The following is an 11,962-nucleotide window of genomic DNA, read 5'->3' as shown; positions in this document are numbered from 1 at the left end:
TTTCAGCCTCCTTTCCTCCTTGGCTAGACCTCTTTCTCCACCTAGTGTTTTTCTTCCTTCTTCTCTAGTCACAACTTCACCTCCCATGCTCTCCTTCTCACAAGGCTCTATAACAAGACAATGCAAGTTTGAGTTAATGGAATCCTAGAATCTCGCATTATTGTTGAAGACTGTAGCTTCTCTTAGTGGGGCAAGCGCCCAGTGGCTGATGTTGTTTGGAAGCCACCATACGTGGGTGCTCTTAAGCTAAATTTTTATGATTCCTCTCTTGGTAGCCCTAGGCCTACGATGTGTTTAGCATTTTTATAGGATTCAAATGGCCACACCTTAGCCTCCTATGCTAGGTTGTTGGACATTTTTGACTCCACTTTAACCAAGATTCAAGTGCTTTAGCATGGACATAGTATTTTGCATAATCATTTCTAAGGGATATTGCATGTTGAAGGTGACTCATGCAATGTCATAAGTTGGTGTTTGGGCAATAAGATTCTTTATTGGCTTCACTAGATGTATGTTAATGAAATTTAAGACCTTGCTTCTAGTATTGTTGCCATTTTATTGCTTAGTTGATACATTTTTTTTAGTTTAGAAGGATTTTTAAGACCCAATTAAAAAATTGGCCATTAATCTTGATAAACCTTGCTATTCACTTCCCCTCTAGGTTTATTCTTGTAAGACCTAATACTGGTTAATACTATGGAAGAAGTTCAAATGGAAGGATTGTGCAGGATAAGGGGACAAGATTGTTGAACTTGGGTTTGAGAAAAAATAACTTATGTGAAAAGTAGAGATGTTATCCCCACAAATTAATTTAAACTATGTTTACATTTGCTATTTGGTAGGTCTACAATGTATAAACGAGTGATTAATCACTAGTACTCTTTACCCAAAGAACACAGGCTTACCTTACTTGGGCTAGTGCGTAGGGTCTTTCTTTTAGTTACCTTGAGGGTAAAGGTGTTAATAAACGGGTAAAAAAAAATGTAGCATACCTGCTGGCCCTCTTATCGACTGAATAATCCAATCACTGCCTGGAAATTAGAGTCATTCTCAACAAACATACTTACCATGAATAAATAAAAATTAGAGCAAAATGAATCAAATAGCTACAAGTATGCTATACAAACTCTACTATAGGAACCAGTTCTCAGTACCAAGCGAGTGCATAGAAATGAGGCTTGCTCTTTTGTTTTTATTTATTTGTTGAAGTACTGTTGCTCTAAATTGAACAGCAGAAATGAAGGTAGCAGTAAGAGTACATGTTTAGTCTTTTCCCAAAGCAATTATTTCTAAAATAATCCAAGAAATAAAGGTCCACACCTTAGTTGTAGCACCAGATGAGATTCTGATAGTGATGAATTAAGATCTTCCCTTGATTGTGATCTCCTACTTTGAAGCCGCATCTGACCTCTGTGGGGGCCCCAGGAAGAGCCAGTTCCATTGTCAATGTGCAGCTGCCCTAAGCTACCTGACGAATAACTGTGAGAAACACGACCACCTAACAGGTGTAAGGAATCAGTGAGTTGAATGCTGCTGCATCCCAATCCATAACCCATGCCAAATGGTCTTTTTTGAGAGCCCGCCACTGTCGTGCTTTTTTTTTATTTTTTTGAAAAAGATGTACTAATAAAACAAGAGAAAATTACAAAGTTTGAGGGAGCATTTCCCTTACAACCAGCGATTGTAGGATAGCTCCCTACCTGGCAAGTACATCTGCCGCCGAATTTGCGGATCTCAGAATGTGGGTCCAACGAAAAGAAACAATTGAGGTAATATCTAAAATTTCCTTAAAAGTATCCCAGTGTCTCCATGGAGGAGAAGACACTTTCTCACACCATCCAATCACCACTTTTCAATCCCCTTCAACTTGGAGGGGCCCACTGCATCTATCTTTGAAAACACGAAGACTGGAGAGGAGAGCCTGTAACTCAGCAGTCGTAGAGTCTGAAATACCAAGGGGGCCGACATACGTGAAGAGCCGATTACCGGAATGATCTGAAATTATTCCACCGTAACCAGAAATACCAGGGTTGCCAAGAGATGTACCATCAAAATTTAACTTGAGATAACCAGGAGCAGGAGGAGTCCATTCTTGCATGACCGGAGGTTTTTTTCCAATGTGTATCAAAGCCAAGTTTCTCCAATTTTCACGAATGGGGGAACCCAGATAGGGGGAAAATATTTTTTTTTTTGTTAAAAGCCAAGTAGATATATGACCAACAACTCTGTCTGCAACCCGGTCTACAGATTCATTTTTTGCATCAAATCGTCTTCTATTCCGCTCATTCCAAAGCCCCTACGGGATGAAACTAGAACAGGTAGAGAACATCATCTTTCCAAGACTCGGCATAGAGGTACCCATGAGTGATTTATTGAAAGTGAGGAGATCCGCCGCCATGCATAATTGTAGCCCAAACTTACCAAGGATGCTTCCAAGAGAAACTGCAGTGAAGTAGAATGTGTTTGGTAGTTTCGTTCTCATAATTGCAGAATGGACATAAGGGATCAACGGAGGGGTAACCTCTTCTTCTCAATACGTCTGCTGAGAGGATTTTACCTTGACAGGCACTCCACATGAAGAATTTTGCCTTTGGAGGGGCACATAAACGCCATACAAAATTGATCCCATTCTCCCTCCAAGCCGAGTTACTGCCGTTTAAAAATCTGTATGCTGATGAAACCGTGAAAGAACCCTTTTTATCCGGCCACCAAACGAGCTTGTCAGCCTCCAAAGGACGGATTTTAAACGAAGCGACAATGTCCAACAATCGACTACCTTCCAATGCCTCACTATCCGAGAGACCCCTTCTAGGATGGAAGCTTGTCAGCTTTTGCAACTGATATGTCTCTGCGAGTCGTGAGAAGAAAAAGACTTCTAAATGCAACCTGCAGGGGTTCCGGCCCTATCCAAAAGTTGTCCCAAAACTTGAGCGATCTACCATTTCCAGCATAGAATCTACTTACAGATTAAAATTTTGGGAGCAGAAGATATAGCGCTCTCCATATAGGGGAGATGGTTCTACGATTCCCACCAAACATCCACCAATGAGGTTCCCTACCCAGCTTTGTGAAAACCATTTCCTTCTAAAGATTTGCGGAGTGAGTGTTAAACTTCCATAGCCATTTTAACAACAAAGCTTGATTCATGTCTCTAGATTTCTGGATTCCCAGGCCCCCCATATTCTTTGGCTTACAAACTTCATCCCAACTAACCAGGTGGTACTTAAAAGCATCACTCGATCCCCTCCATAAGAATCTTCTTTTCAGCCTATCCATAATCTTACAAATAGCAATAGGGCAAGGCATGAAAGACAACATAATTTGGGATTCCTACTATGCATGACTTTAGAAGAATGAGTCTCCCCGCTTTACTAAGAAGACACCCCTTCCATGATGATAATCGGAATTCCATTTTTTCTACCACCGAATTTCATAGCCTCCGGCATATACGCCCGTTGAAGAGAGGTAAACCAAGATATGTTATAGGTAATTGACTTAAGGTGCATCCAAATATATTTGCCATCTCTGTGAGAACCTCAGGGTTACCATTGAAGCCCATTAGGGAAGTCTTTCCCCAATTTACTTTCTGACCAGAGGCTAACTCAAAAAGCCCCAACACAGCTTTGATATTTATTGCACAATCAATGGTGCCGACTCCAAAAATGATGGTATCATCTGTATACTGAAGGAGGGGAGTATTAAAAGTTGGACTGGAATTAGTAGGGGGGAGCCACCCAAGGTTTCTTAAATAGAAGCGGGGAGAGGGGGTCTCCCTGTCTAATTCCTCTGGTCCCTTTGAAATAACCACATACTGAGCCGTTGATGAGGAGGGAGTACGATGCTGAACCCACACAACTTCTGATCCAAAATCTCCATTTGTTGCCAAAACCCATCTTTTCTATGATCTCATCTAATAGTATCCAATTAAATCTGTCAAAAGCCTTTTCAAAGTCTAACTTTAGGGCAATTCTTGGGGCCTTGTTGCGCTGAAAATGATCAATAAGTTCATGGGCAGCCATAGTAGAATCCAGGATCTCTCTTCCTTTCAAGAAAGCGCCTTGCCCTTTGTGAATAACTATAGGAAGGAGAACTTTGAGACAATGAGCCAAAATTCTGGCTATAATCTTGTATGCACTAGAAATGAGGCTGATAGGCCTAAAATTCTCTGGTTTCTCCACACTGAGTTTCTTTTGGACCAAAGTGATAAAGGACGCACAGATACTATGGAACGTGATCCTGTTGTTGAAAAATCCATTAACCATGGCTATGATATCCCCCTTGAGACGCGGCCACATCTTTTAAGGAAATCCCCATTGAAGCCATCAGGGTCTGGCTCCCTATCACTATCCATGCCTAATACAGCGTTCGACTTCTCCCAGTGAAAATGGCAACTCTAGAAATGAGGCAACTGCTGGAGAGAGGCTAGAAAAATGTATATTCTGAATTTTCGGTCTGCAATGGCATTCCTCTGTATATAAATCAGTGAAAAACTTGAGCAACACGTTAGTGATCGAAGTCCTACACGATGTTACCTCATTATTGATACATAATGAGGTAATACGGTTGGTCCTTCGCTTAGCCGAAGCCACTGTGTGAAATTTTTTTGTGTTGGCGTCTCCCTCCTTGAGCCATTTAAATCTGGCACATTGTTTCTAACGAACCTTCTCTTGATGAAGGATTAAGTTTAGATTTGAATTTAGAGAGATACGGGTAGAGAACTCCGCCGGAGATAAATACCTTTGCTCCTCTGCCAGGTCAAGGTCCGCAATTTGAGAGATAATGGAAGACTTCTCAGCAGCTAAAGAAGTGAGATGCTCTATGGCCCACTCCTTAATTTTCTGTTTTAGGAACCAAAGCTTTAGAGGAAAAGTCCACTCTCGCCTGCCCAAATATGGACCCCAGCCCACCATTCATTGACACGAGCTTCAAAATTTTTGACAGATAACCATGAATTCTCGAACCGGAAAGGAGAAGGGCCCCATTTCTCGAAAGAGGTGGTCAGCATGATTGGCCAATGATCTGATCCCACTTTGTTCAGAACCCGACCAGAGACATTCTCAAACATTTGCAGCCATCCAGGGCAAGCCAAAAATCGATCCAATTTGGAAAAAATTGGTTGTTGTTGGTTATTCGACCAAGTATAATTCTTCCCCAAGAAGGGGATCTCATCCAACCCGCATCCGCCAATAAAATCAGAGAAACCGTGCATAGAAGCAGAGATGCGATTTGCCGGCGATTTCTTCTCACTGCAGTAATGGATTGCGTTGAAATCACCAGCGAAAAGCCAAGGGAAACTCCAGGATTGGAAGAGATTACTAAGCTCTTCCCAAAAAAATCCACACTCACGATATTTGGTCGGTCCATATACTCCCCCAATACACCAAATTTTGCCCGAGGAGAGGTCTCTAAGCTGCAGACCCACAAAGAAGCGACCTTCAAACACTTGCAAGGAAGCCAAAAGAGTCGAGTCCCAAGCGACTAGAATACCTCCCAGAGACACTCACCATTGACAACCACCCATTTAATGGAAGAGTTAGACCAAAGCTCTTTAACAATAGCGTTGGATATCTCTTGACACTTTGTTTCTTGTAGGATTACAATGGATGATTTGAATTGAGATAGGAAATTTGTGATCATTCCCCTCTTCTGAAAAGCCCCAATTCCTCGAACGTTCCAGGAGAGTACGATCATTTAGTACCGTACTTGATGACTCCAGATGCATTCTTGTCTCCAGGCAACAAACCTCTGAAAATTGCTCCCATAAGGCGGGCCAAATCCATCATCTGTTGCCATGATTCTTCATCATACTTGTGCCTTTCTACTTGGAGTGTCTTGACCACACGGCCAGGTCTACCAGGAGAGAGAGGGGTTTGGGAGTTGACTGGATTGTCCTGATTGTGGGCATTAATCAGCGGTGTATTACTTGGAATAGGCTCATGGTGAGAATTTTGGGGTACCATGGGAGATTGAGGGGGCAAATTAGAAGATTCTGGAATTCTCGAATTCTCGAATTCTCGATAACAGAGTTTTTATCAGTACTCATAGATAGGCCTTGATTGAGAGGTACCGTTTGGCAAAGTTCTATTTGAGGTTCAGGGGTGATGAAGTGACAAGCTTGGCTGGTTTGAAAATTTATGACTAAAAGCTCGAGATCAGTATTGTGCTGTTGCTGATCCCGAGAAGGTGGACTCCAAGGATGGGTGGAAAGGGAGAAAGGGATATCAGGAGGACATTTCAGGGGGGGGGGTTGCGCCAGTTGAAGAGTGATTGTTCTGGGAGTTTGAACCGTGAGCTAGGGAGGTAGCCGTGAGCCTGCCACTGTCGGACTTAATGGCATCTTTGCTCTTCCCTCTCCTGAAATCCACACGGAAGCAAATAGTCTACTATGATTAATACAAATCATGATCTAAAAATTTAAGTTTAAGCAATTAAGTATTTTAGAAGAAGAAGAAGATGATGATGATGAAGGCATACTATTAATTGAATAACCTATGAAAATGAAATCTCTTTGGTGGTATAACTTTTTAGACAATTCTAGCTGATGTAAGTAGAATCCAACCAAGCCAATTCTTCCACCCAAGCTTGTCTCTTAAGTTTTTAGCTTGATCTTGATGATGACTATGCACGAAGTACTGGACAATAGCTTCTAGTGAAAGACTCAAGTTATGCAGAAATATATAGGTCCTAGTGAAGGGACACAAGAAGCCGAAGTTTATGACAAAGTGCTGAAGTAGTAGTAACAGTGATGCAGGGATCCTACTTGAAGGAGACAAAAAAAGCCAAAATTATGTCCACGAGCCCAAAATAGACCCTTTTAAAAGCTCTGTGAGTGGTAATTAAAACTTGGTTATTTTCATTTGAAGTAACTAGTTCAAAGTTGTCAATATCATCCTTCAGTATAAACTTTTAGCAAAGTTTATTTTCTTTGCTAATTTAAGTATCATGTTTAGAAGTTTATTTGTTTTAAGAATTGTTCAAAAGCACTTAATTGGAGATTCAACTCCAAGGCTAACAACCCGGATAATATAGCTTCTCAGGCAATGGGTCTTATCTCAAATTGGCTACATTCTAGGAAGGAGTTTGCTTCACTATCGAGCATCTCCCTTGGAGAAAATTGGGGCTTGATTGCGCACATGGTGGGCCCCTGTAGGAAACCGGTTATGGCCACCTGGGATCCTCCCCCTTACGACTACACCAAATTCAATTTTGACGGCAGTGCTTTAGGCTGTCCTGGGTCGGCTGGAGCTGGTGGTGTTTTTAGAGACAACAGTGGAGACCCTATTTTATCCTATACAGGGCCGATGGGTATTGTTGATTCAAATACTGCTGAAGTGAGTGCTCTTCTATTCGGCCTCCAAATCTTTAAAGAGTGGCTTCATGGCAAGCTGATTATCGAAGGCGACTCAAAGACTGTCATCAGCTAGTGTTCAAAAGATAACTCCCCTCCTTGGCGCCATTGGCCAATCACTAATTGTATTGCTAACATTGTGTCATCCATTTATTGCAATTGGAACCTCGTTCCTATATCAAACAATTCTTTGGCTGATAAATTGGCTAAATTCGGAACCTCCCAGCAATCTCTCATTGTTTGGGAAGGCTTTCCCCTCTTGTAATCTACTCGTTTGAGCTCTCAGAATAAAATTCAGCATCATTTCAAAAAAAAAAAAAATAACACTTAATTGGAGAAAAACTTGGATCCTTTCAAGCAATGAGATGAGGTGCAACCTAAAGTTATTTGCAGTGCTATAGGAAACATAAGAAATTCGGAGTCAGGTCAGTAGGGAAATCATATGACATTCCATGCAAGCACACTCTTGGATTTAGATGACAAAAACAAAAGATGATTAATATCAAGAATTCTCCAAGATCATCTAGGTATGAAAAGTCGCCATTCAAATATTCAATGGAAGCAGTGAGCCCTTACATAAATTGATGGGACCGCTTCAGAAAGGAAATACCTGTACTTATTGGACTCCACCTTTGCAGATGGAAAGGAGATGGAATATTAAGAACAGAACTCGTAGTTGAACTTTGGCTGAAAAGTGGGAGATAGGGCAAACGGGAATGCCTTGGCCCCCATTTGCTAATGCATGATAAAGCACATATCAGAAGTATCGATGAGAAAACTAGCAAACCAATTAGAACTGAAGGGCCCAACTTTAAGGAAAATATCTTATAACTTCCCAGCTCCAGTTTGCTAGAAAACGTTTGCCCAGCTTCCAGTAAAGCAATCCCTAGTGTCCAAGTAATACTCCCAGGCCCCACAGTCACCTGGTTATCTGAAATGTGCAATCCCTCTCTCAACAAAGAGGCAATATATGGTGATCTAAAGCAATATTGCTCAACAAAAGGCTGCGGAACCACACTTTTCTTTGCTGTATCCCAGTTGCTCTGGCAGAATTCCTGACCCTTTTGTAAGACGTCATCTGGTGTAGCTTCAGAGGTTAAGTTAAAAAACCGAAACACAACATAAAAGCCAGACATTGCATAGAACTGTCCCTGTGGCTGTGGTGAATTACTGGTAAGAGCACAAGGGTGAATTTCACAATCTATTCCAGATGTTGCTTGAGACCATTCAGACAAATTTACTGTTATTTTAGCAAGCGCACTACATTCTTCCCAATGTGGGGCCCCAAGCAGCTCAACAGATTTTCCAAATCTTGTCTTGCCAGTACTTTTCCCTCCAACTACTGGACTTCCTTCTTGGTTTAGTGAAGCACATTGGGAGCACATACATTCCTCTTTGTATCCTTGTTGTAACAAAGGGTGCTTAATCACTATCTTTTCCTTATTTAAATCCAGTTCCTTGGTTAAAAACTGCTTCTTTATGAGGTAAACCACTGACTTATCAAATGCATCATTTAGACCATAGCCTTCAAGAGAATATGCAGTAAGATGATGATCGCTGGATCCAATGTTCAGACATAAACTAGTGTCAGAACTCACAAGTCCATTAGTCTCAAAAGTGACTTGGAGTGAGGAACCACCCAAGTCAAGTGCACCAAATGTGGGTTTCTTTGGGTATGAACCCAACATACCCATGTCATAGTTAAGAGCTATCCATCCATAATATGCTTCTTCCATTCCAGAAATAATCTTAACCCATTTTCGGTGACACAAGAATGATGAATTTTTCAAAATGGACCAAGCCTTGTCAAGAAGCCAATCAGAATCTGAAGTTGGTAATCTTCGAACCCCAGCTGTGGCATAGAGAAAGAGTGAAGTGTCTTTATGAGCCTTTTTGGGTATTTGTTTTTCAGTCCACCTCAGAAGAGGTTTTATTGCAGCCTTCAACCCAGATACATTTCTTACAAGTTTATCGAATCCCGGCTCAGTTTCCATACGTTGGTAAGCCCGACCAGTTCGTGCACTGGATTTCTTTTGAAAATCTTCAGGTGATGACCTCAAAGTAATTGGAAGACTCCCATGGCCTCTTTGGTTGACAGATGACGCGTACACATAAGCCCTGGTTCCAGTACTTCCACAATCAAGTACAATATAATAATGTGAAGTTTTATCATTAAACTGCCTCCAAACTGCATATATCAGAAAAATGAACAGTATCAGGCAAAGAAGCACCACCACCACTCGGACACACTTCTTCCTTGAAAAGGAAGCTGATGCAGGAGTCTTATCTTTTGAAAAACTAGCTCTAAAGGCCTCTCTTTGCAAAGGACGAATTGGTTTTGCATGAGATAGCCCACCGAATTGGTGATCAAGGTTGCCCTCCTCAGGGTCAAGTTTCCCTAACGTGGAGATCTCTTGGAGAGATGCAGAAAGTCTTAAACCAGAGTTTCAATGTTGATACCTCAGGGTCAGTTTGGTGGACTCGGGCAGCACTCATAAATTTTTGAGTTTCAATGTTGCCAAACTTTTACAGCATCCCATCCAACCTCGGCCAATAGCTTCCGTCTCAGTGGCGAATGAAGACAAAGTTCCAAGTTATGGAACGAGCCAGCTCATTATGTTCTCCATTGCAGGTAACACATTTTCAGCAGAGTTTCTTATTATTCCACTCGCAGGGTTTGATATGGTGTTGGGAATTAAGTGGCTACAAAGGTTGGGACCTATCCTATGGGATTTTGCTGCGTTAACCATGTTCTTTGAATTGGATGGCAACAAGGTCACCTTACAGGGTAACCAAGTTCAGAATCCTCCACGGCTACACGCCCTTCAACAACAACCTACTACTCTAAAGAATTTACTGGAGGACTTTACTGACATCTTTCAGAAAGCAATCTCTCTTTCCCCATTGCGGTAATGTGACCACAAAATTTGTTTGAAGGCGGGATTAGAGGTGGTGGTAGTGTTAAGCACCTAGCCAATACTACCCAAAAGACCGGCATGTCAGGAGCGAAAGACATAGGTGCTTAACCCAGGACCATAGCAACACACCCTACTTTCACGAGCTGACATCCACGATGGCCCACTGTAACGATGACTTACTCTAGCGACGGCCCATTGTAGCGACACTGGCTGGACCTGGGTTAAGTTCCTATGGCCTACCAGTAATTTTAATCTAGCCTCTAGGTCGCCTCCTCCGCTAGGTCACTCCCTCCGAGATTCGAATGCGTGACGTGGAAGCCCGCTCTGATACCAAATGTTGAGCACCAAGCCAATACTACCCAAAATACCGACCTGTCAGGAGCGGAAGACATAGGTACTTAACCCTGGACCATAGCAGGTAGTGCGCCCATACCGATACCCCCACATTCAAAAAGATGAAATTGAATGCCAGTACATCTCCTTTCTCATCTCCCATGCTATTGGTCAAGAAACAGGATAATACTTCGAGATTTTGTGTGGACTACCGGGAACTAAATGCAAAGACAGTCAAGGATAAGTTTCCTATCCCATTAGTCGATGAATTATTAGACGAATTACATGGAGCTCAACTTTTCACCAAGTTGGACTTGTGTTCGGGGTATCATCAGGTCCGAATGTATCCTCCGGATATACTGAAAATAACTTTTTGTGCTCATCATGGCCATTTTGAGTTCGTTGTAATGCCGTTTGGACTGTCGAATGCTCCCTCCACATTTCAAGCACTTATGAACGAGGTATTTAGCACTTTTCTCAGAAAAATTGTGTTGGTATTTTTTTATGATATCTTGATCTACAACAAGTCATGGGAGCAACATTTACAACATCTGCGAGTGGTGTTCACACTGATAAGAACCCATCATCTTTATTTAAAACGCTCCAAGTGTTCATTTGGGCGCCCTCAAGTAGCCTACCTGGGGCATGTCATTACCTCCACCAGGGTCACAATAGATCTGGAAAAAATCTCTGTTATCATATAGTGGCCACAACCGAGAACTATTTCAGCATTACAGGGTTTTTTAGGATTAGCAGGGTATTACAGAAAATTCATCCACAATTATGCGGCATTGTTATCCAATCTCCTTAGACGCAATGCCTTCCAATGGAGTGATATCATGGAACAAGCCTTCCAGTCCCTCAAACAAACTTTGGCTACAACCCTCGTGTTGCAACTACTTGATTTTGAACAAACTTTTGTGGTGGAATTACTTGATTTTGAACAAACTTTTGTGGTGGAATGTGACGCATCCGGAGGAGGGATTGGTGCAGTACTTCAATAGTCTCTCCACTCCATTGCTTACTTCAGCCGACAACTTGCTGCTCATCATCGTAAATTACCAGCATATGAAAGAGAGTTAATTGGCCTAGCAAAGGCAGTCAATCATTGGAGGCCATACTTATGGGGCTTCTTCTTTATATTCGGACATACCATTACAGTTAGGGGTGACATCGAGCCGAGCCGAGCCCGAACCTGCCTATGTTCGAGCCGAACTTGATTTAAATATTTCGAGCCCAGCTTCGAGCCTCGCCTCATCTCAAGCCTAAAATTGTTATCGAGCTCGAGTCTATCGAGTTCGAGCCGAGCTTCAAGCCGAACTCGAGCCTCGACATACATTTAAAACTTTTCAAAAAATAAATA

The 11,962-nt window shown here is 42.0% G+C and overlaps 1 protein-coding gene across 1 annotated transcript; it reads right to left on the bottom strand.

The window, feature by feature from the left end:
• Window positions 1–1,289: 1,289 nt before the first annotated feature.
• Window positions 1,290–9,795, bottom strand: LOC137946628 (probable apyrase 7; the record flags this gene model as incomplete). The annotated part of the gene is made up of 3 exons (XM_068792955.1): window positions 1,290–1,570; window positions 6,304–6,354; window positions 7,959–9,795. Coding segments are annotated over 3 exons (2,169 nt in total), but the record flags the coding sequence as incomplete, so codon positions are not given.
• Between the last annotated feature and the right edge of the window lie 2,167 nt (window positions 9,796–11,962).

Source organism: Aristolochia californica, unplaced genomic scaffold (genome assembly GCF_029961685.1).
Source record: "Aristolochia californica isolate CCGP_79_NKW_82.1479 unplaced genomic scaffold, dmAriCali1.0.hap1 SCAF_12, whole genome shotgun sequence".
In the NCBI taxonomy this organism is placed as follows: Eukaryota; Viridiplantae; Streptophyta; class Magnoliopsida; order Piperales; family Aristolochiaceae; genus Aristolochia; species Aristolochia californica.
The sequence above is the reverse complement of the archived record's forward strand: the minus strand, read 5'-3'. Positions and strand labels throughout refer to the sequence as shown.